Source organism: Mesoplodon bidens, assembly GCF_964165515.1.
Source record: "Mesoplodon bidens genome assembly, chromosome: 9".
Lineage (NCBI taxonomy): Eukaryota > Metazoa > Chordata > Mammalia > Artiodactyla > Ziphiidae > Mesoplodon > Mesoplodon bidens.
This window is the reverse complement of record NC_138166.1, coordinates 9,460,749-9,486,840: the sequence shown is the minus strand read 5'-3', so window position 1 is coordinate 9,486,840 and position 26,092 is coordinate 9,460,749. Positions and strand designations below refer to the sequence as shown.

The following is a 26,092-nucleotide window of genomic DNA, read 5'->3' as shown; positions in this document are numbered from 1 at the left end:
TGTCCTGAAGGTATAGCACTTGGTACTAAAGGTGAAGAGAGAAAAGCCCTTTGTTTGTGGAGCTTATTTTCTAGAGGAGAAAATCAAAAGTGAGCAAGTAAACAAATTTGTAATAATATTCCAGATAGTGGTAATTGCTGTGAGGATAAAGGAATGGAATGTTAGATGACGTAAGTGGAGAGTGAGACTATTTTAGGTAAGATGTTTAGGGAAACACTCCTGAGAGTGTAGAGACCAGAATAATGAGAAAGAAACACTGATGTGAAAGTGTGCAAGGAAATCATTACAGGCAGAAGCAGCAAGAGCAAAGGTCCTGAGGCAAGCAAGGAACTATTGATAGATTATGTTAGGGCCTTATAGAGCAACAGAGAGACTCTGGATTTTATTTTAAGTGTTACGGGAATCCAGTAAATAATTTGAAGCAAGGGAGTGATGTAATCATATTTTTAATATAATTGTAACTGCTGTGTGAGCATAGATGGTAAGGGTAATAGTAGAAGGAGCTCAGCTCAGCGGCCAGTAGTGTCATCCACATATGCTTACAATGTTGCAAGGAACAGGCTGATGGACCACTTGAAAATATATATTGGAGAACAAAGGCTTAGGACCTGCCAAAGGAATGAATAAAATGGCCATGTTCCCAGATTCATGTCCAAACGATTGACTTTTGAGTCATTTATTTCTCCAAAGTTAGATTTTCCTAAAAATCTCCCTTTGGACTAAGTGGCTAAGTAAGATTTCAGAAGTAGGAGAACGTACCACTAAACAAATTAATAACAGAAATCTGCCTTTCAATGATCTAGATTCAAGGTATGTCTGGCTCATTGAAAAAGAAATGTAATAGGCTGAGGTAGTTACTTTCTACGGACAGTGGTTCACAAAGCTTCGTGGTAGGCCTTGGGTGGCCTGACCTGGTCAGCCTCTCCTGCCTACCTGCCTTTCACTCAATCCTGCCCAACCACATCGTTCTTCCTACTCTGCCCCAACAAGCCAAGCTGTTTCTTCTCCCAGCACCTTTGCATTGCCTATGCCTCTTCCTAGGAAGTTCTTTCATTAGTCTCAGTGCCAGGCCTCCAAGTTTTCCAGAGAACTGGAAGAAGTCCAGAGGCTTGGAAAATGAATATTGTTTCAAAAATATGATAAGAAAATTGCAAAACTAAAATTAATAAATGTAAATTAAATATCTACAAAACACAACATATGCCAAACCCATTAATTGCTTAATTTAAATATTCATGAAATTTGATGCTATTAGAAATAATTTTTTGGTCAGATTCCTGAGTATGTTGAGAAATCATAGGCAAATGTATATTCCATGCATTACCAGTAGCCAAAATAAAATTTAAAGGCAAAATTATAAAATCCACTTGAAGATTTTTGCAACAAAAATACATATGTAATGTGAGATATGGGTGCATTTTGATATGTTTGCCATGATGTGTGATGGAGTTTCCAAAATTAAAAGTGTGAGTCCTATGAAAGTCTTAAAATGGTCCTGCTTCAGTACTAACTAAGTTAGTACATGCTATATGGCTGCACATAGTTGGAAGGATAAAGAAAGAGAGAATTTCAAAGATTCCTCATGTATCTTTCTCTCTTGCCTCACCTCTTCCCTCCAAGCTAAACATTTTCATTCAGGGCTCTCAGGCCTAACTACATGGGCCAGTGTGTTCCTTCCTGAAAGGAAGTGAGGTGCAAGAGGAAACAGGAAAGGGATGACAGAGACAACAGGATTGAGTTGAAAAGGCAAGCCCTAATCATAAGCAGTGTAAATATGGATTGGGTAAGTTCACTTCAACCAAATTGGTTCTGGACTTAGTATGGATGCAATGTAAGAATAACAGGAGGAAGGAGGTTCTGGATAGCCAAAGATCTGAGATGAGGTGAAGTTATTAACAGAGGCTGGAAACAGCTAAAGCTTCTCTGATTCCTCTCCTCCCGCCAGAAGAGGAGGAAAGTCTTGTTGGGTCCCTGACAACTTCACTACTCACACACCCACAGGTTCCTGGCAAGAGACTGGCAGGCATTACGAGAGTTGAGAGGAGCTATTTTCCCCTGGGTCCTTGATCTCCCCGCTCTCTGATAGTCTGTCCCCTTTCTGGCCCTCGGTCTCCCTCTCTCTCTCTGCTTCTCTTTGGGGGCCGAAGCCCAGGCTGTGCTTCATGCTGACTCCCCCTCTGACTTTTAAGGGAAATGACTGTGGCAGACATTTCTCTTTTTCTGCCGCAGTTTACTTCCAGCTGCTGAACATTTCCTAAAACTGCTGTGAGGTGGACAAAAAGAAGATTCAGCTGAGACTCGACAGAAATCTTTGAAAGCATTACCTCACCAACAAATTTCTGTAAACTTTTAAAATTTCTATAAATGTTAAAACTAGATTTTTTTTTAAAGTTATTGGAATTAGCTGCTGGCATGTAGGGTTTGGGAGAGTTGAGCTAGTTTCACAGGAGACAAAGGTGGGTGACTGGGGTGCAGATGGACCTCCGGACTCCCAACAAAGGTGAGTCACCCTCCAATCTCACGTAGCACCCATGTAGGTGCGTGCAACCTGGTTACAAAGAGAGTACTGTGGTAACAGCCACTGTGTACAACAGCCTGAATGTCTAACCTAGGTGACATATTCCCCCCTATTCTATCTCCCACACAGAAAGTTATCTGGTCCTTGAGACAAAACTGCTACTAAGTCTCCAATTTTTCCTGAGTTTTGTTTGCCAAGAGGCTGCTTTCTGTAAAAGCTGAAGAAACAGCAACCAAGCCGCTCAATTTAAGCATCATATAGCTTAAAGTAAAATGTTAGTCCTAACTTGAAGAACCATGTGTAAATTTCCAAACTGAGAAAATGGAAATGACACTGAAGAAGCTAAAGAATATAAACTATGTACTTTAAGTAGGAATGGTAACAATAAGCAAAATAAAGCAGATGCTAGGAACAGAAGTATAAAAGGAGCCTGAAATACATGCTGAAAAGCACATGTATTCCAAAATATCTTCTATTGCCAATTCAGCCTAACAAGATAAATAGAGTGGTTTAGTCACTTAGAAATCCATAAGGATTTTTTAAAAGAAGTATTGAGTAAATACATGACAAAATGCATTATATGTAGAAATTTCAAATTTGTTCAAAGCTATAGATTGAAGTAAGTATAAAAGATTATCAGAGACTTCCCTGGTGGCACAGTGGTTAAGAATCTGCCTGCCAATGAAGGGGACACAAGTATGAGCCCTGGTCTGGGAAGATCCCACATACAGTGGAGCAACTAAGCCTGTGTGCCACAACTACTGAGCCTGTGTTCTAGAGCCCATGAGCCACAACTACTGAGCCCACAAGCCACAACTAGTGAAGCCCGCATGCCTAGAGCCCATGCTCCTCAACAAGAGAAGCCACTGCAGTGAGAAGCCCACGCACCGCAACGAAAGTAGACCCTGCTTACCGCAGCTAGAGGAAGCCTGTGCGTAGCAACAAAGACCCAACAGAGCCAAACTTAAATAAATAAATTTATTTTAAAAAAAAAAGATTGTCATAAAATAAATTTGTATCTAGAAATTTCTTATATGGAGAATTACTCCAGTTGAGAAACTGGTGGAAAGAATGTAGTCAGGAAAACAAGGGGAAAATTAATAAATCAGACTGTCATATGAATACAATATGTTAACCCCACATGTTTTACATACTCTTTCTCTAAGCTCCTCATTGAAGTGATCGAGGCAATGTAACAGAGAACATGCTGAACCATTTTTGGAATTTGAAACTTGAATGAGCTTCTGGAAGAAGTGGGGTGTGGGAGGAAAGTTTGTTGATGAGAGTGGAGTGAAAGTTGCATGGGGGGCCCAGATGTAAATCTGGGTGGAATCCATAACCTGGGCCTCAGATGCCACTCGAGACCACTGACGCTGCGCTCTGGAGGAGAGAAGGGGAGCACCCAGTGCCCCGCATGACTCAGACCCAACACCCAGCCCTCAGGTGACTCCGTGACAGGATGGCTGCCCAAGGATTCTAAGCGAGGGGGAGAAGGAAAGTAGCAGGAAGGAAAACAGACATCAAGAGCCGTGTGGCTGACAGGGTCTTGGTGCTCCAGCTGGGTGTCAGGCCTGAGCCTCTGAGGTGGGAGAGCCAAGTTCAGGACATTGGACGACCAGAGACCTCCAGGCCCCACGTAATATCAATTGGCAAAAGCTCTCCCAGAGACCCAGCTCCACCCAACAGCCAGCAAGCTCCAGTGCTGGACACCCCATGCCAAACAACTGGCAAGACAGGAATACAACCTCACCCATTAGCAGAGAGGCTGCCTAAAATCATACTAAGCTCACAGACACCCCAAAACACACCACCAGACACGACCCTGCCCACGAGAAAGGCAAGATCCAGCCTCACCCACCACAATACAGGCACCAGTCCCCTCCACCAGGAAGCCTACACAAGCCACTGAAATGGCCTTATCCACTGGGGGCAGACACCAAAAACAACGGGAACTACGAACATGCAACCTGGGAAAAGGAGACTCCAAACACAGTAAGTTAAGCAAATGAGAAGACAGAGAAACACACAGCAGATGAAGAGGCAAGTTAAAACCCCACGAGACCAAACAAATGAAGAGGAAATAGGCAGTCTACCTGAAAAAGAATTCAGAGAAATGATAGTAAAGATGATCCAAAATCTTGTAAATAGAATGGAGAAAATACAAGAAACATTTAACAAGGACCTAGAAGAACTAAAGAGCAAACAAACAATGATGAACAACACAATAAATGAAATTAAAAATGAAATCAGTAGCAGAATAACTGAGGCAGAAGAACGGATAAGTGACCTGGAAGATAAAATAGTGGAAATAACTACTGCAGAGCAGAATAAAGAAAAAAGAATGAAAAGAATTGAGGACAGTCTCAGAGACCTCTGGGACAACACTAAATGCACCAACATATTCAAATTATAGGGGTCCAAGAAGAAGAAGAGAAAAAGAAAGTGTCTGAGAAAATATTTGAAGAGATTATAGTTGAAAACTTCCCTAACATGGGAATAGAAATAGTCAAGCAAGTCCAGGAAGTGTAGAGAGTCCTATACAGGAAAATCCAAGGAGAAACACACCAAGACACATACTAATCAAACTATCAAAAATTGAATACAAACAAAATATTAAAAGCAGCAAGGGAAAAGCAACAAATAACATACAAGGGAATCCCCATAAGGTTAACAGCTGGTCTTTCAGAAGAAACTCTGCAAGCCAGAAGGGAGTGGCAGGACATATTTATAGTGATGAAAGGGAAAAACCTACAACCAAGATTACTCTAACTAGCAAGGATCTCATTTAGACTTGATGGAGAAATTAAAACCTTTACAGACAAACAAAAGTTAAGAGAATTCAGCACCAGCAAACCAGCTTTACAACAAATGCTAAAGGAACTTCTGTAGGCAGGAAAGACAAGAGAAAGAAAAGACCTACCATGACAAACCCAAAACAGTGAAAATGGTAATAGGAACATACATATCAATAAGTAACTTCAATGTAAATGGATTAAATGTTCCCACCAAAAGACATAGATTGGCTGAATGGATACAAAAACAAGACCTGTATATATGCTGTCTACAAGAGACCCACTTCAGACCTAGGGACACATACAGACTGAAAGTGAGGAGATGCAAAAAGATATACCATGCAAATGGAAATCAAAAGAAAGCTGGAGTAGCAATTCTCATATCAGACAAAATAGACTTTAAAATAAAAACTATTACAAGAGACAAAGAAGGACACTGCATAATGATCATGGGATCAATCCAAGAAGAAGATAGAACAATTGTAAATATTTAGGCACCCAGTATAGGAGCACCTCAATACATAAGGCAAATGCTAACAGCCATAAAAGGGAAAATTGACAGTAACACAATAATAGTAGGGGCCTTTAACACCCCACTTTCACCAATGGACAGATCATCCAAAATGAAAATAAATAAGGAAACACAAGCTTTAAATGATACATTAAACAAGATGGACTTAATTGATATTTATAAGACATTCCATCCCAAAACAACAGAATACACTTTCTTCTTAAGTGCTCATGAAACATTCTCCAGGATAGATCATATATTGGGTCACATATCAAACCTTGGTAAATTTGAGAAACTTGAAATTGTATCAAGTATCTTTTCTGATGACAATGCTATGAGACTAGATATTAATTACAGGAAAAAGTCTGTAAAAAATACAAACACATGGAGGCTAAACAATATGCTGCTAAATAAGCAAGAGATCACTGAAGATATCAAAGAGGAAATCAAACAATACCTAGAAACAAATGACAAGAAAACACGAAGACCCAAAACCTATGGGAGGCAGCAAAAGCAGTTCTAAGAGGGAAGTTTATAGCAATACAATCCTACCTCAAGAAACAAGAAACATCTCAAATAAACAACCTAACCTTACACCTAAGCAGTTAGAGAAAGAAGAACAAAAACCCCAAAGTTAGAAGAAGGAAAGCAATCATAAGCATCAGATCAGAAATAAATGAAAAAGAAATGAAGGAAATGATAGCAAAGATCAATAAAACTAAAAGCTGCTTCTTTGAGAAGATAAACAAAATTGATAAACCATTAGCCAGACTCATCAAGATTTTTCTTGAGTCTTGGAGAACCCTCAAATCAATAGAATTAGACATGAAAAAGGAGTAACAACTGACACTGCAGAAATACAAAGGATCATGAGAGATTACTACAGCAACTATATGCCAATAAATTGGACAACCTGGAAGAAATGGACAAATTCTTAGAAAAGCACAAACTTCCAAGACTGAATCACGAAGAAATAGAAAATATAAACAGACCAATCACAAGCACTGAAATTGAGACTAATTAAAAATCTTCCAACAAACAAAAGCCCAGGACCAGATGGCTTCACAGGTGAATTCTATCAAACATTTAGAGAAGAGCTAACACCTATCCTTCTCAAACTCTTCTAAAATACAGCAGAGGGAGGAACACTCCCAAACTCATTCTACGAGGCCACCATCACCCTGATACCAAAACCAGACAAAGATGTCACAAAGAAAGAAAACTACAGGCCAATATCACTGATGAACATAGATGCAAAAATCCTCAACAAAATACTAGCAAACAGAATCCAACAGCGCATTAAAAAGATCATACACCATGATCAAGTGGGGTTTATTCCAGGAATGCAAGGATTCTTCAATATCCACAAATCAATCAGTGTAATAAACCATATACAAATTGAAGGAGAAAAACCATATTATCATCTCAATAGATGCAGAAAAAGCTTTCGACAAAATTCAACACCCATTTATGATAAAAACCCTCCAGAAAGTAAGTATAGAGGGAACTTACCTCAACATAATAAAGGCCAAATATGACAAACCCACAGCCGACATCATTCTCAATGGTGAAACCATTTCCTCTAAGATCAGGAATAAGACAAGGTTGTCCACTCTCACCATGATTATTCAACATAGTTTTGGAAGTTTTAGCCACAGCAGTCAGATAAGAAAAAGAAATGAATACAAATCGGGAAAGAAGTTAAGCTGTCACTGTTTGCAGATGACTTGATACTATACATAGAGAATCCTAAAGATGCTACCAAAAAACTACTAGAACTAATCAATGAGTTTTGTAAAGTAGCAGAATACAAAATTAATGCACAGAAATCTCTTGCATTCCTATACACTAATGATGAAAAATCTGAAAGAGAAATTAAGGAAACACTCCCATTTACCATTGCAACAAAAAGAATAAAACACCTAGGAATAAACCTACCTAAGGAGACAAAAGACCTGTATGCAGAAAACTATAAGACACTGATGAAAGAAATTAAAGATGATACAAACAGATGGAGAGATATACCATGTTCTTGGATTGGAAGAGTCAACAATGTGAAAATGACTATACTACCCAAAGTAATCTACAGATTCGATGCAATCCCTATCAAACTACCAATGGCATTTTTCACAGAACTAGAATAAAAAAATTTCACAATTTGTATAGAATCCCAAAATACCCCAAATAGCCAAAGCAATCTTGAGAACGAAAAACGGAGCTGGAGGAATCAGGCTCCCGGACTTCAGACTATACTGCAAAGCTATAGTAATGAAGGCAGTATGGTACTGGCACAAAAACAGAAATATAGATCAATGGAACAGGACAGAAAGCCCAGAGATAAACCCATGAACATATGGTCCCCTTATTTTTGATAAAGGGGGCAAGAATGTACAATGGAGAAAAGACAGCCTGTTCAATAAGTGGTGCTGGGAAAACTAGACAGCTACATGTAAAAGAATGAAATTAGAGCACTCCCTAACACCATACAAAGAAATAAACTCAAAATGGATTAAAGACCTAAATGTAAGGCCAGACACTATCAAACTCTTAGAGGAAAACATAGGCAGAACACTCTATGACATAAATCACAGCAAGATCCTTTTGGACCCACCTCCTAGAGAAATGGAAATAAAAACAAAAATAAACAAATGGGACCTAATGAAACTTAAAAGCTTTTGCACAGCAAAGGAAACCATAAACAAGATGAAAAGACAACCCTCAGAATGGGAGAAAATATTTGCAAATGAAGCAACTGACAAAGGATTAATCTCCAAAATTTACAAGCAGCTCATGCAGCTCAGTATCAAAAAAACAACCCAATCCAAAAATGGGCAAAAGACCTAAATAGACATTTCTCCAAAGAAGATATACAGATTGCCAACAAACACATGAAAGGATGCTCTACATCACTAATCCTTAGAGAAATGCAAATCAGAACTATCATGAGGTATCACCTCACACCAGTCAGACTGGCCATCACCAAAAAATCTACAAACAATAAATGCTGGAGAGGGTGTGGAGAAAATGGAACCCTCTTGCACTGTTGGTGGGAATGTAAATTGATACAGCCACTATGGAGAATAGTATGGAGGTTCCTTAGAACTACCATACGACCCAACAATCCCACTACTGGGCATATACCCTGAGAAAACCATAATTCAAAAAGAGTCATGTACCAAAATGTTCATTGCAGCTCTATTTACAATAGCCAGGACATGGAAGCAACCTAAGTGTCCATCGACAGATGAATGGATAAAGAAGATGCGGCACATATATACAACGGAATGTTAGCCATAAAAAGAAACGAAATTGAGTTATTTGTAGTGAGGTGGATGGACCTAGAGACTGTCATGCAGAGTGAAGTAAGTCAGAAAGAGAAAAACAAATACCATATGCCAACACATATATATGGAATGTAAAAAAAAAAAAAAAAGGTTCTGATTAACCTCAGGGCAGGACAGGAATAAAGATGCAGGCATAGAGAATGGACTTGAGGACACGGGGAGGGGGAAGGGTAAGCTGGCATCAAGTGAGAGAGTGGCATGGACATATATACACTACCAAACGTAAAATAGATAGCTAGTGGGAAGTAGCTGCATAGCTCAGGGAGGTCAGCTCAGTGCTTTGTGTCCACCTAGAGGGGTGGGATACGGAGGGTGGGAGGGAGATGCAAGAGGGAGGGGATATGCAGATATATGTATACATACAGCTGATTTTCTTTGTTATACAGCAGAAACTAACACAACATTTTAAATAATTATACTCCAATAAAGATGTTAAAAAAAAAAAATGTTGGGTGGACCGTTGCACCTGGCCCCACTAAACTCTTCAAGGCTGAAGCTGGGACTAGAGACCAGTAACACAGGCGATGCTATGAGGGATAGATGTCCACAGGAATATGAAAAGTCAGGGGCCTCCACACCCTGAATACCCCAGAATGGTGAGCATAATGCAAAACCCATTAGAATCACAGGGGGAAAATTACAACAACCGTAATCCAGAATGTGATGTTAATATTTTGTTTGAGTCCTTGATGGATGAAGCAAACAAAAAATAGGTGAGGACCTAGAGAAATGTATGAGAGGTAAATAACAAGGGTGGTTTAATCGATAAAGAAAAAAAATTGTACCCTACAAATAAAAAATACAAATCCCTTTCATGTGTCCATTAGACATTTGCAAAAAATGATTATGAACTAGGCTCTGAGGCTGACTTAATAGATACCAATAAAGCATGACACCAAAAGCAGGGCCCATTAAGGTCACATATTCCAGCACTTGAAATTTTTAAATTTGTTTTTGTGGACAGGGGGGTGACCTCCCTCTAAACAAAACATGACAAGAAATTGGGAGCAAGGGGCTATTTGCAATGTATATGACAGACTATTTATCCCAAATTTGTGAAGAATGTGTACAAATAAGTAAGGAAAAGATAAATGCCAACTGTAAAAATGGGCAAAGTACATGAAAAGGCAACCCCCAAAAACTACAAATAGGCAATGAATAGTTAACATAAACAGCATGTTAACTTCTCTAGTAATCAAATAAATGTAGATTAAAAGACTGCATAGAGTAGCTGAAATGAAAAATACTGTGCATGTTCAGTGTTGATATGTGGTGAGAATCAGCAGCTCCGTCCGTCGTTAATATTTTTGGTAATTGTAACTTTGTACAACCTTTTTGAAGGGCAACTTAGCCATAAGTGCTAACTTTTAAATTTTGCTTTGACCAAGTAAGTCTGCTTCTAGGAATTTATCCTAAGAAAATAATTGGACAAGTACACAAAAATATACAAGCATGCATATTATAGAAGCATTGTTTATAACAGTGAAAAATGGAAACAACCTCCAAAGATTTCCATAATTGGAGATTGGCTTTATTCATTAAAAATGACAGTGTCTTACCATATTTTTCGATCTGGAAAGACGGCAATGAAACAGTTTGTAGAAAGAAAACAGGACGATTACAATTCTATAATTTTTTTAAAAGAAAGAAAAATGAGTATGTGTGTGTATTTGTGTGTGTGTAAACATAAGAAAGTCTGGAAGTACTTACACTAAAATGTTAGCAGTGGTCATCTCTAGGTAGAATTGTGAATTTTTAGTTTTTAAAAAAATGCTTCTATAATGTCAGATTTTTTTTTCCAATAAGTGTAAAACTTATATAATCCACTAAAATCATGGTTATTTCTGTTTTGAGACATAATATTATAGAAATAACAAATGAGTTTAAATACCACCTTTAATTCCACAGTATCAGCAAGTTTTTCTGTCAACTCTAGTAAACATTTTTTGATGATTACAAGAACAACCCCCCCCAAAAAAGGATGATGGAGAGGCTTAAATTCATTCACATGTCCTTCTGCAAATTAATATAACTTCCGAATAGTATCAGACTGAAAACAGCTTTGTGTTGGTCTTCTGCTTCTCTGAAAATGAGTTCTGCAGAGCTGTTCTATTCCGTGGGGCTCTTGAAAATGATAGAATACTGCTTAGATTTCTAAGAAATGTAAATATTGGTGCGTTGTCTTCTCTTGTGGCCCACGGGTAGTGACACTACAGCCACATCGTTTACTTACCAAGCTGTTCTGAAAGAGATGGATCAGTTGTCAAAAATGGCTCAGTCGCTAGGTCATTTGGCTGTTTTACATGAATTTGCTTTTAAAGAACTTGGTGGCCTGAGTATTCTCCTGTTCAGTTTAGTTAGATGTATCTGCCTTTCATATAAAAGAGCCTTTTTTCTGGAGATGGGAATGAGGCTCTAGGGAAACACAGAAGGAGCAATTTCTTTAAGTGAGGATAACCTCAAAACCTTGTCTGTGTTCATTACAGCCTTTAAGTAACTGTGGTTTTGGAAAACTTGCCTTCTCTCCCATCGAGACACCTCACTCATGTGCTCATTTTATTTAACATTCTTTACATGCCTTTGATAGGCGTGACATAGTGGAAAGGACATCAAAGTAGAAGTCAGAAGACCTGGTTTCTAGCTTTTTAGTAACTGTGTGACCCTGGAGGCCAACAGCTCAACCCCCCGGTTTTCTTTCTCTGTAATACAGTGTTGAGGATCCCTGATATCTCCCAAATGGTCTTGACTCAGAGGTCAAATGAAATAATCCAGCTGCTAGAAAACCACGATGTCGTGCACTAACACCAGGTGCTTCTTGAGGTGCACGAGGCTCTGAGTGCTGTGAGGGATGTAGAGATGAACAAGATGTGACCTCTCCCTGCAGAGAGGCTTCCAGCCTGGTCAGGAAAATAGATCCTTAGCAGTACCGGAGATTCAGCAAGGAAGGGGGAGGCAAAGGACCTATACTCTGGACTAAGATACGACTAAGGAGGCTTGAGTTACATTATGGTGTCGTCCACTTACCAGTGTCATAACAGAAAGCCTACTAGCCTTCTAAGGGGTGGAAATGAAAAGGCACAGGGAGGTAAGCTTGTCCTAATGGAAAGTGTTATCCCTATTTTCTCATTAAATCTTGTAATTAGATGCAGGACTTTTATTTATTGTTCCTTTATTTATTTATTTATTTATTTTTGCGGTACGCAGGCCTCTCACTGTTGTGGCCTCTCCCGTTGCGGAGCAGAGGCTCCGGACGCGCAGGCTCAGCGACCATGGCTCACGGGCCCAGCCACTCCGTGGCATGTGGGATCTTCCCGGACTGGGGCACGAACCCGTGTCCCTGGCATCGGCAGGCGGACTCTCAACCACCGCGCCACCAGGAAAGCCCCTGTTCCTTTATTTTTGAGGCACTCAACATGAGTAGAACTGAGCCTCCGATTCCCAAGACATTCTGTCTCTGGAATTTCTCCCCAAAATGCTGATGTGGACTATTTTTTTCTGTTTCTATGATTGCAGCAGAGAAGTTCAGTTTCAGTTTTGCCTTTATAAATGTATCTTGACTTAGACAAGCAGCAAAGAGGAGCAGTTTTGTAAATTAAAGGATTGCAGTCTTTCAAGTTCTCTCCCCTAAAATTCCATCTGTGTATAAACATCAGAATATTCAGGAGGAAAAAGTCAGACCTAATATCACTTGGCTTTCAGCCAGTCTTGAATAAATCATAAACAATCAAGTGAACTTGTTCTATGAATGGTTAAGATTTAAAGGCACAAAAAAAAAGAAAAAGATTTTAAGGCACAGACATCTGTGATCTTCTTGGGTTATTTTGCTTCAGATTAAGACATCAGGAGAGGTATCCTGCAATACCATGAAGTATGGCAGGTGTATCAGAAATACATTTAGGGCCTCCCTGGTGGCGCAGTGGTTGAGAGTCTGCCTGCCGATGCAGGGGACACGGGTTCGTGCCCCGGTCTGGGAAGATCCCACATGCCGTGGAGCGGCTAGGCCCATGAGCCATGGCCGCTGAGCCTGCGCGTCCGGAGCCTGTGCTCCTCAACGGGAGAGGCCACAACAGTGAGAGGCCCGCGTACCGCAAAAAAAAAAAAAAAAAAGAAATGCATTCAGCTCTAGGTTGTAACAAAAACAACCAGAAAAGACTGACCGTGGCATAAGCAAAAGTGAAGAGGCTTATTTGTCGTTTGTGACAAGCAATCCTAGGACTGGCAATCCAGGCTGGTAAGCAGCTTAACAAGGCCATCAGGGACCCATGTTCTCTTCATCCTTTTACTCCACCATCTCAGCAAAGAGCTCCAACTGAATATTTGTTCCTAGGCTGACTGCTGCCCTGTTAGGGAGGAAGGAAAACAGTAGGAGCAGCAGGCCAAAGAGATGCCAGCCAACTCCATCTGTCTCTTTTTTAAAAACTTATATTAAAGCTGAGTGAGTATACCCACCTAGCATCTTTCACTTACGTCTCATTGGTGAGACTTATGATGGACGTGGACACCCCCCAGACCAGTCACTACAAGGTGACTGGGGAAGAGAGGGGCTGTGGATGGCAGCTGATCAGCCTACCCAACAATATCTGCCCACAGCTACCAGTGGAACAAATATTCATGCTAAATAAGAATCTTATTGTCACTGTTTAACTTTCCTCATTTAGCCTCTTAACTTGTCCTTTTATATACTTTTTGTCTTGTTTCTTTCTTGGTGTCTTGGCACCTTTAAAAGCCGTTATCATCAGGGTAGCTCACAGAGCACACACTTCTCAGGTCTGAATGCTTCCTCTCTCCAACCAAGTTCATGGTTAATTTGTTACTATGCAAAATTTGGGTGCAGGCACTATTTACAAAACATAGAACTTCTTTCTGAATCTATGTAGAATTGCCAGGACACTAAACCATCTCAGAAGGGAGGAATTTAAAAGGAGCTGATTGTGAAAATAATCTTAAATTATTTCAGAAATGCTGGGGTAGAGAGACAATGTACATGACACGAGTGAGAAAGTTTTAGTGCCTCTGTGTGGCCTGTAGACCATTCAGCCCATGTGCTTCCATGCACTCTGTGGTTTTTTACCAGATGCCCAAGGAATATGTGCCTTTAAAGTAGAAAGTTAAATGAACCCTAGTCGGCTGCCTCTGATTGCCTTTCTCATAAAGGGTAGTAAAAAGCATATAACCCTTGAAGCAAAAAGCAGCATTCATTTCTCACAGGGAGAAGCATTTGGGATTTTTTTGCCTGTTTTAAAGACTCTGGAATTTATATAGACGAGTTTGTGCCTATATAGCTTACTATTATTTTTGCTCTATGTTGATTTATTTTGTAATATTGCTAAAAACTGTATCCTACAGCTTCATATTTTCTAGATCACATCCTGTATGCCCTAACACATAGCAGCAATCATGGTTTGACATCTCTAACATCGGAACATCATTGCATAGTAACAGAAAGTTAATGATTTTTAAATTAAGTATAAATGAAAATTATTCAAAACTACAGTGTTTTCTTCTCCATCTTAGAGTAATAGAAGGACAAAGAGATGGTGTGTTGGTTGAGAGGTTTTGGAGTAAGGCAAAGCTGATTTCTCATCGAGTCTCTACCATTTACTGTCCCCATTTCCTTATTTGTTAACTAGAGGTAATTGTTTCTACTTCATAGAGTTATTGTAAGGATGTATTATAATATGGGTATTGTGCTTAGCACTGTCTTAGGATATAGGCCTAACTCAGCAACTGGTAGGCATCTTTATAATAGCAACAAACAAGTTGTAGCACTGGATTTGTAAGCCTAGCAGTACTAAATAAGACTTTTCCCTTCATTTATGAATAGTACACTAAAGCAGAGATTGGGGCTCTTACATTTTATTACCCTATTTGTTGTTCAAGTGTTTAAAATTTAGTTAAATAGTAATTAGTCATTGTGTGGAAAAAGCTTCTTAAATTTTATAACCTTGAGCCCAAACCCATGATGATTCTCCATATGGACAAAATTCCATCTTTAAATAACATCTTAGGGCTTCCCTGGTGGCGCAGTGGTAGAGAGTCCACCTGCCGATGCAGGGGACACGGGTTTGTGCCCCGGTCCGGGAAGATCCCACGTGCCGTGGAGCGGCTGGGCCTGTGAGCCATGGCCGCTGAGCCTGCGCATCCGGAGCCTGTGCCCCGCAACGGGAGAGGCCACAACAGTGAGAGGCCCGTGTACTGCAAAAAATAAATAAATAAATAAAAAATAACATCTCAAACTCTGCAAGAAGCAAGTCAGAGTAATAACTTCTTATTTTGCTGATTCAGCAAAGGGGAATTAAGAAAAAATATTAAATGCCTCAAAGATTGCATGGAGTATTGCATTATCTCCTTTGTCTATGCCAGCTAAGCCCCCTTACCGTTGAACAGTGGTACTTGACCTGCTTCAGAATGGCAGTACCAAGTACTGTGGCAGACAAACCCCAGTGTGGTTGGCCCTGGGAATATTTACATTGACCCATATTAACTACAGTGAAACATGTCCATATTTTAATCTCCTCTGGTAGGTTATAAATTCCTTCAGCACTTTTCTCTGAAAAAGTAATTGTGCCTGCCTTCAAGCAATTTATAATCACGTAGTACTCAATTGAGACGAGTAAAACATGGGAATTTTTAAGTTGAGGTGCAACTATTAGAGCTACATTATCATGTTTTCAGTATTTAATGGCTGAGCATTAAAGACTATCTGGAAAATAAGAAAAATGAGGTTTTAAATTGTCCTATTTCCTACCATCAAACACAGCCCCTGCAAACATTCTGGTGAATTTCCTTCATTCATCATTTTGTGGATTTTTTTTAAACTTACTTTTTCACATACATGTTAATTTGATTATATAACCTTCATAAATATTTGAAATATGGACAATCTGTCGTGACTATACCAATTTACTAAAGCATTCCATTTTCCCTATAGTTTGACATTTAAATGGTTGCCAGTTACTACTGTGAGTAAGCCTGCAGTATTCATCATATTTTATAAAATTATTTTTGAATTTAGGACTATTTCCTTAGGATAGGTTCCAAGAAATGAGTCAAAGGGTTTATACTCATGACCAGTATATGAGTGAGTACCCATTTTCAAATATATTTGACAACTGTAGGTATTAACTTAAAAGAAAATATTGCTTCCTTGATAGGCAGATTGTTTTAAATTGCCTTTTTAAAGTTTTTTTTTAATAAATTTATTTATTTATTTTTGGCTGCATTGGGTCTTCATTGCTGCACACAGGCTTCCTCTAGTTGCCGGGGCTACTCTTCGTCGTGGTGTGTGGGCTTCTCATTGCAGCAGCTTCTCTTGTTGCGGAGCACGGGCTCTAGGCGTGCGTGGGCTCAGTAGTTGTGGCTCGTGGGCTCTAGAGGGCAGGCTAAGTAGTTGTGGCGCACGGGCTTAGTTGCTCCACGGCATGTGGGGTCTTCCCCAACCAGGGCTCGAACCATGTGTCCTACATTGGCAGGCGGATTCTTAGCCACTGTGCCACCAGGGAAGCCCTCAAATTGCCTTTCTTAGGTTAACTAAAATCCATTCTAGAGCTTGGCAAGGTTTAAATAGGTAAAATGAAACTATTTTGATGTATGATATGAAACGAAGAGCTTAATTTTTCCCTAATATATTGCTGTTTTTAATTTTCTGATTTCCACCTCTGTCTTTCAGTTTTACAGGAGATTCTAAACTTGCCTCAAGTATGCGCTATGTGGAAACACAATCAATGCAGATAGGAGCATCCTACATGATTCAGTTCAGCTTGGTGATGGGCTGTGGCCAGAAATACACTCCACACATGGACAACCAGGTGAAACTAGAGTATTCAACCAACCATGGCCTCACCTGGCACCTTGTACAAGAGGTAAGTCTATTTTTTTCTAAAGTTTGTGATAGGTAGCCTTCACATTTTAACACAGGAAGCAAAGAATTGCAATTCTAAAAGTTTAGTTTTGGTTGAAAAGGAACAATGTTATTTGTAACAGAATTGACATCAAGTCAGCAGTGGATTACAAGGATGCCACATTCTGCATTATCAGATACTAAAGGGCAATTGAAATTTTTTAAAAATGGGAATAACTTCAGGACTAGATATACTGGGATGGTGTTTTCAACATTATTTTCTCTAGCTCTCTTTTTCAATAAATGTCTCTTTCTTCTTTCCCTATAGCATGTCTTCATCTGTTCTTTTCTAAGTCTCTTCACCTGCAGATAGATCATATTAAGAATATGGTATCTCTTGTTTTAAAAAATAAAAAAGAAATACATAATTCCAGTTTCTTGGAATAAAATGTACTTCTTTAAATATACATACTGGTGTTCTGATATTGCAATAAATGCATAAATACGTAGTGAATAGGATAATTTTACCAAATGCCAATGTTATGCTAACAGACCAAAAAATGGATCCTAATCCATTTTCTGTTTTTCCATGTGAGAATTGGAAGACATTTAATTCCACTGTGGGATCTCATTTAAATTATTTCCCAAATATTTTAGCTTCACAGAAGGACAAATTATAGATTGCATTCATGTTGCAAATGGTTAAGATTGTAACATTAGATTTCTCCAAGGTCTTTTTCCCTTGCGTTGAGAGAGTAAACATATTGCCCTGGAGGAAATAGAAGCTGAGCTGAATTTTTGTATGATTCTCTTTTAGGAATGCCTTCCAAGTATGCCGAGTTGTCAGGAATTTACATCAGCAAGTATTTACCATGCCAGTGAGTTCACACATTGGAGAAGAGTCATAGTGCTTCTTCCCCAGAAAACTTGGTGAGAGATGACATCTTCAGATATGGCTGTCACTTTAACTTTTCTTTCTCTTTTAGCATGATGAATATGAAGAAGAATTAAGCACAAGGTGGCAAGATGCATTCTTTTTTTTCAGCATCAAAAGATCTTTCTTTTATACCTAGGATATATGAAAAATGGAGCCAATGAAAGTTTGGTTTCCAAACTGTCCTGGCTTTTTCTCATCTCCCTTTTGCCTCAACTTTTCTGTTTATGGGAAAATTCAATGAGCCAGTTCCTTTGGGTTTGACATATAAAAGAGAATGATACAGGAATCTAAAGACTCTTATGTCAAGACAGTTTGGATTGCAAGGCTGTTTTCTTGGTTCAAAGCCCTTCTTTTTCTTTTAAAAACTTAATATACACTTTTTCTCTATTCACATTCTTTCAGTAACAATGGAAATCATCCCCCAGGAAGCAGAAGCCTCAGTAACTAGGGAGAAAGTTAAACATTCGATAATATGAAAGAGAAAAGCACATTTTCCCCAAATATTACATTGTTTCATGTTAGACTGATCACTCTGAGGCCTGTGTGAGGAATAGATTGTAGGATAAAGAGTGAAGACAGGGAGACCAGTTCCAGGGGGGAGGGGGGAGGGGGGAGGTCCAGGCATTAGATGTTTAGGTGGCTTGGAGTATGATAGTAACAACGTGGAAAGAGACATCTTTTGTGAAATGTATTTTAATCAAATAGGGCTTGTTGATGGACCAGATGGGGGCTGAAGTAGAAATGGAAGAATCAAAAGCAGTTTCTAAAGTCTGGGCCTGGGAACATTGTTGGACGGTAATACCACTGACTGAGATGGGAGAGATTGGAGGAGTGGATTTAGGGCAGAGAATTAAGAGACATAGTGCTTCTTAGGTTTTGTAATGTGAAGTTTGAGATACTTATCTACTCAAGCAGAAATGTCAAGAAGCCAATTGGACTTATGAATCTGGAGCTCAGAAAAGAGGTTTGGGTTAAAAAGTTAAATACTATGAGTCCTATTTAAACCCTGGGATAGGATGAGCTTGCCCAGGAAACAACCTTTGACTAGAAATTAGAAGGGCTGAGTTCTCAGTATATCTCTACTGATTGACTACATGCTTTAGCCATTCACAGCCTCTTCAAACGTGACTCCTTATGTGTATGATGAAGAGGTTGAATTAGACAATCTTAAAAGGTCCCTGGCAGTTCTGGAATTCTAAGATTCTGTGATTTGTGTAGCAGAAAAAGCATAAAAGAGACAAAAATTATATTTTTCTGTGGTATCTGCCTTCCAGGACCCCTTTTGTAAAGAAAATTACTAAATCAACCCTTCTCAGACTATTCTATGTAAGTTAGGCTGTACAAAAAAACAATTGGTTAGATAACTACCTAGAATTATTATTATACCTCCTTTAGTTGAAGATTGAATTACTACATTATAGAAGAATGCCTCCTTGATTATTTTTAAGGATTCATCATTATGTCGGTTGGAACAAAATGCTTGAAATTTGATTTCCACAGATTTTTTTATATCCAACTGTGAGCCATTTCCTAGATACTATATTAATGCTTTGTATAACAAGTTGCTACTTTTTCTAACATCCTACTTTTTTATATCTACTGCTGGGAATATAATCAAGATTTTTATTTAATTTCAATGATATTCCAAGCGTATCTATCAAGATTATAAAAAGTGACACATCAAACAATTGAAATACTGGTCATACTTGGTGCAAAGCTACTGAGCTGCTTTTATTTAATTTGCCCCCATTATTTTGCCATTAAGTATATTACCCTCATTATTTTAAAAAAGACTGATTTTTATTCATTGACATGTGGGGTACAATTTCAAAATTATGATGACAAGATAATACTTATAGTGTATTTTAGAGATGTCCTTTTGTTCCCAGAAATGTTTTAAATTATTATTCTTAATTAATATAGTTTAGGCAATATCCAAAAAGTATCGTCCTTTATCGAAAAGGCCTTTGCATGTTATTTTACACTGAGATTGTATGTAGCATTATTATTTTCTTAGCTTAAAAGATAGTACCACTGGGTTGAAAGTTTTAGTATAGTAAGAAAAGGTCTGGTTCTTGTCAATGTTTATTCAGCACTTGAGAGGAAATATATTGATCCTTAAACTCTAGTTTTAACACAGAGCCTGTCATGTTGTAGGGGTGCTCATTAAATGTTGGGAAATTAAATAAATTTCAATTCAGTGTGCCTTGATGAACTAAAGAGATGTTTTATTACAAACCATCTCTTTTTACAAACTGAAAAAAAAATCTACTAGATCATTCCTCTGATAATTTGCCTTTAAGTACATGTAGGTAAATAATTGAATTCTGCTTTTCCAGATTTCCTTCAAAGCCCTGGGTAAAGAAAGTAAACATATTTCTTAAAAACAACCACCCGATAGGATATTTATTTTAACATTTCTACTGACTAATACGTAAGCTAAACATTATTGCTATAGTATTTCAAAAAAATAGTGTTCAACTGGTTATTATCATTGTTTTTAGATCTGTAATGCTTTAAAGCTCTGCTATAAAGATAAAGTACATTTATTCTCTTTGGCATTCTTGATAACTTTATTATATGCATTTCAAACTTTTTCAAATTGCATGTTTTTCCCAAGCATTGGGTAAGGAAGTACAGTTTAGTGGGAAGCAATATTCCTTTTGGTGAATCTCTCTTCTGCTGTTTTGATTGTCAAGCGTATGCAACTATAAATTGAACGTAGACAAGCAAATGTGGTCTGCACTGTCAAAGATCTGTTAACTTTAGAAGATAATGCTAGATAGGACAACTTAGAGTGGAATATTGAACATGTATACACCTGCTCAGAGAAATTATTTTGTATATGAACTGAACATTTGTTACCCAATGAAAATTAATTTTTGTTTTGTGAAAGACATTTACATAAGAACAGGGCCTAAAGAGACCCAAACAGCTGTCAGTTGCTGACTTCATGAACAAATCAACACCTAATGACTGAATGAGTTTCAGAATATTTGGGTAAATGTAATTACAGTCACTCTGAAGGTAGAAAATACAATTTAGCCAGGCTTCATTTACCTTGATTCCTCAGTTACCTAACTATCGAGAGATAACTCAATGGTGTTTTATTTCAGTCTAGAAGTTTATAAGAGGAAAAAAATCAAATCAAGAAAAGACTGTCAAGTTTTGTTGCCTTTGAGAATCCATAGTTTGAATTTTAAATGTAGGTCAACTTCATTTCATGATCCATACAACAGTAGTGCTATTTCCAGACTCAATCCAAAGTACACAAGATTTTCCTCCTAAGAATACTTAGTTTTGAGAAAGAGACAGAGGCAGGGAGAAAGAGGAAGGGAGAGAGAAAAAGAGAAAATTGGCAAATTAAATATTTGTATTGAGGGCGATATTTAGCAGTGATGCAGCTGCAAATCAGTGAGATCACACCTTGTGTTCTCACATATGACCAGCTGGAGATTGCTCACACAACTCATTTTTTTTTCTCACTAAAAATGAAGCCAATATTCAACCTCTTTTGCTTTCTTTTCTGTTAATTAACATCAGCACGTGAAACTGTGGATTGTCACTTTAAATGGAATAATTCACTTTTTAAGCTTTTTATCTCAAGGAAATATCTTTTCAAGAGTTCATAGGTACATGTAAGGATTAATTTACTTAGAAAAAGAATTTGGAGAGTGTTTACATGTGACTGTTTAGAAGCATAAATAAACTGAGAAATCTAGGTCAGGTTCTGAAACCTTCCAACCCCATTTTAATGTTTGAAACATCAAAACTTCAAAATAATGTATGCCATGGGTTTCATGTAAGCATGTGACTCTAAAGAAAATAAACTATCGCCTTGGTCAACAAACCACCAGAGCAATCATTAAATTTTTGAGCTGGAAGGGATCTTAGAAATCAGATTGCCCCATCTATTCATTTGAGAGGTGAGGAACTAGAAGCCCCTGAAGGCTTAAATTTCCCACTAAAGATCACACAGCTGATAAATTGCAGAGCCCGCGTCCTGGGGCATGGTTGCCTGACTCCTAGCACTTTCTTCACACTGTTAGCTGCAGAAGTCAGAAACAGACTGCCCTTTCCTGGCCTTGTCCATCCACTCATCGGCTCATTTTTTAGCAGACTATTTTTGTACACTTAATTTATTCTGTTCCTGTGCAAACTACTGAGACAAAAACATATCCCTGTCCCCAAAGGAGTTCACAGTCTAGATACCTGTGACCCTAGACTTGACTCAGATTGTAATCAATCTTAAAAGAAATATAGTCATCTCTCCTTTAAATGACAGTGGTGCATGCATCTTAATTTATTTGTTTTCTGTGGGGCTCTAAGATAATGTACCTACTTTTATAGTAGGCTTTTCTAAAAAGCATTTCTTAATGGGACTGTGAAAATTGTGATGACTGTTAGATTACAAATATAAACTATTACCATAGAAGAGGTGCATCTCTCTCATTGTATGTACCGTGAAGAGCACTGATATCTCGCTAACCTGTGTCTACTGGATGCACCTCAGTGAATCCTGGAATCATCCTACTAGGAATAAAAATGCAACCTATTAGCCACAGATCGTTAGTAAAATAAACAGTAAAGGCTTAGTCTGGATTTTGACAGCCTGTTATGTATTTAGGGAGTATTCAATATGTGGGTAATTGATGTAGTAGACTTTAATGGATCATTCAGAGCCATTAAGATCAAGTGTATCTGTAGATAGTGTACTTGGGGAGGGTTTAATTAATGGAACTGAGCATGCACATTAATTCTGCAAATTCTTTTTGTTTTCTTTTTTGTGTGTGTGCTTTGACCAGAAAGAACTAATCATGGATCCCTGAAAGTTCCTAGAGGTGAAAAGTATGATGTGATTTTAAAAGAACTTTTTTATGGTATTCAGTGAATGAAAACCTTCCTGGCACTGCTCTCAAAACATCCTCTTCTTTAGACTTTATATGTAGTTTAGATGAATCAGGGTCCCAAGTGTTTCTCTATGTGTAATGGACTGTTTAAAGTTTTTATCTCCACTTAACATCAGCTTGTCCGTGAAACCTAAGCAAGTTAATGTTTCAGAAATAAGAAGCAGCATTTAGCACCCAGATGTTCTTACTTGTAAAATAGTAGTACATTGTAGCCCATCCCCTCAACCCCAAAACAATACCTCCAAACAAAACTTTTGTTTTAAATTGAGAGCTAACTGGAAGTCTTCCAATAACTACTGATATGTTTATTTTAAGAAACTGCATTACTCTAAGTTAAACACTGCACATTTTCATCTGTGAAAGAGAGTTTCTTATAAATTTTTATTTTTAAAAAATATCGTCTTACTTCCTTTCTTTTCCGAGCATCAAATCCCTGTGCAACAACAACAATAATCTGATATTGTGTTTTTCTTTAAAATACAAATTAATTAATTAAATTTAGTCTCAAATAAATTAAGATTGAGGTATATACAAAATAGGCTTTCCTTCATGGTGGATGATTAGCAGCTAAATTCAAGTTCCAGAGAGTTCGTTCTCTGAAGGATTTTGAGCTCCGACGTTCTTTGTCTATACGATCCCGTGTCAGTTAAAATACTGTTTTGTTACTGTGCCTTGTTTCTAGGTCCAGCGCCACCCGCTTCCGCTGGAGTCAGAGCTATTACACAGCCCAAGACGAGTGGGCATTAGACAGCATTTACATTGGGCAGCAGTGCCCAAACATGTGCAGTGGGCACGGCTCCTGCGACCACGGCGTGTGCAGGTACGTGCGTCAGGAGGCCTGGTTGACTCTGCTTTTCCGGATGTGTGTTGATAGCCGTACCACAGCAGCTGTCATCAGTTATAGGGATCACCTGATAAATAATGAGATCGCCAAAGGAAACAGTCCTCCTTTCTGTCTTTATTCTAGACGTAAAAGATATTGTTGCATTTCAATAAGTATAAAGCCATAGATTGTACACCTTAAAATGTAACCTCCTGGGTTTCAATTTCAGAGTTTATCAATTAGCCCCAAAGTCCTCTTTGTTAGTTAACAGAGCCTTGATATTGCTTCCCCCTTCCTCCCCTTGATAGTCTTAAAGCCCTCGTCAAACAGCTGCTACACGCTTTCCTACAGCACTTCGCCCGAAGCTCAAGGTTGTGTACAGTGGGAGATGGTGACTATCCCTAATGAGGATGAGATAGGAGCACACTTGAATACTTAAAGACTCTAAAAGAGACATAATCTAATCAGAAAGAGGAACTATAAAACACGGCCACAATTAAATGTTGGGTGAGCAGACCAACATTTATATGTGACTTTTTAAGCCTACGGGAAGATCTCACGATCCTTCCCCTCCCCCCATCACACAGGTGCACACACGCCTGTATCCTTCTTCATTACTACTTGATGCCTCATCTCTACGGTTACAGCACTATTTGTTTTAAGAATGGATTCTATCCCTTTTTTCCCCCTTGTGAAAAACTGAAGGTTGCTACCACCATATTCAAAGATTACACTGTAGAGAAAAGTCTAGTACAGATGCTAATACCCGAACAAAAGTGAGATGTAGGAAATGTTGCAGGTCAGATGGCTGTGGCATTCACACAGGAGTCCATCACGTGTTCACTCGGCCCTCCTCTCTCGTAGGTGTGACCAGGGTTACCAAGGCACCGAGTGCCACCCAGAAGCTGACCTTCCTTCTACGATCATGTCGGACTTTGAGAACCCAAATACTTGGGAGTCTGACTGGCAAGAAGTTATTGGGGGAGAAATTGTAAAACCAGAAGAAGGGTGTGGAGTCATCTCTTCTGGATCATCTCTGTATTTCAGCAAGGTAGGACTAAGAGCCGGGAGTAAGTGATCAGGACAGCGGCTATTTCAATATGTGACTGATGTGGGAGCCGTCTGAACTCAGAAGGTACAAATATGATGCAGTTTTATTTTTCCCTACATTCCCTGCTTTTGACTGGACTTTGTCAAATTTCTATGCCTTAACTCCATTTGGGAAACTCATAGTTTTATGCTTGTCTTTGCTTAGTACAGATCCAGATAGGCCGGTTTAAAATTCCTGCCCTTCTTGGACCTGGTTTAAAGCTCATTGCTTTCCTTTCCTCCAGTGCCAGCCAGGCTTGTGTCTTGGGGGGCTTTGAGTGGGGCAGGGTCTTGGCCCCTTCTCATACCAGGCTTTGGAGGGTGTGTGAGCACGTGGGCCTGGGGGTGAGGACGTGAGTGGTGGTGGAGGTGGTGGAGTTTAGAAGTTAACAACAGCAACTCTGGAGCCAGACTGCCTGTTTCAGTCTGATTCTGCCACTTCCTAGCTGTGTGACTTGGAACAAATACCTTAACCTCTTTGTGACTTGGCTTCCTCGTTTGTAAAAGAGTATCTACCTCATTCAGGTTATTATGCAGGTTAAATGAGTTAGTACTTGTAAATCATGTGGAACAGTACCTAACATGTAGAAAACATTTCTAGAAATGTTTATTAAATTTGTCAATCCATTAATCCCAAGGATATGATTGGAGGAAGGAGGAATAAAGGTGAGGGTAGGGGTGTGCAAAGCCATTCCCAGGGTACTGACCAGCTCCACATCAAGAGCAGGCATCTCGGGTCCTATTTCAGCTCAGTTTGTTGGCTGCTGGTGGCATCGGCTGATGTGGGACCATCCTGGTCAACTTGGGCTACTATAACAAAATACCATAGAGTGGGTGGCTTCAACAGCAAATGTTTTTTTCTCACAGTTCTGAAAGCTGGAAAGTCCAAGATCAAGGCACTAGCAGATCCAATGTCTAGTGAGGGCCTGCTCCCACATTTGCAGGACGACCGTCTGTGCATTGTATCCTCACATGGTGGAGAGAGAGAGAGCAGAGAGGGAGAAAGCAGGCCTTCTCCTGTCTCTTCTTATAAGGGCACTAATCCCATCACGAGGACTCCACCTCCATAATTTAATTACCTTCCAAAGGCCCCACCTCCTAATACCATCCCTTTAAGGGTTAGCCTTTCAACATATGAATTTGGGGGCACCCCATAACAGGGACTCTTGAGTAGAAGGTTTTCTTGCAGGGTTCAGCTTTCCCAGTGGAAGCAGACAGGTCAGTACATACCAACTAGGGACTGAGGTGCCAGCCAGAATCCCCAAGGCTGATTCTCTTGGAACACTCCTAACCCGTGTTGCTTGGTGAGGGATGCGGCTGAGAGAACC

The 26,092-nt window shown here is 39.0% G+C and overlaps 1 protein-coding gene across 1 annotated transcript in view; it reads left to right on the top strand.

Annotated features, from left to right (window-relative positions):
- The window catches only part of RELN (reelin), a 532,619-nt gene that overhangs the window by 390,185 nt on the left and 116,342 nt on the right, over window positions 1–26,092 (top strand). Inside the window, exons 21-24 of the mRNA XM_081244879.1 lie at window positions 16,835–17,027; window positions 17,823–17,935; window positions 23,535–23,672; window positions 24,540–24,726. Coding sequence (XP_081101005.1) covers window positions 16,835–17,027; window positions 17,823–17,935; window positions 23,535–23,672; window positions 24,540–24,726 — 631 coding nt within the window. The remainder of the gene's footprint in view (window positions 1–16,834; window positions 17,028–17,822; window positions 17,936–23,534; window positions 23,673–24,539; window positions 24,727–26,092) is intronic.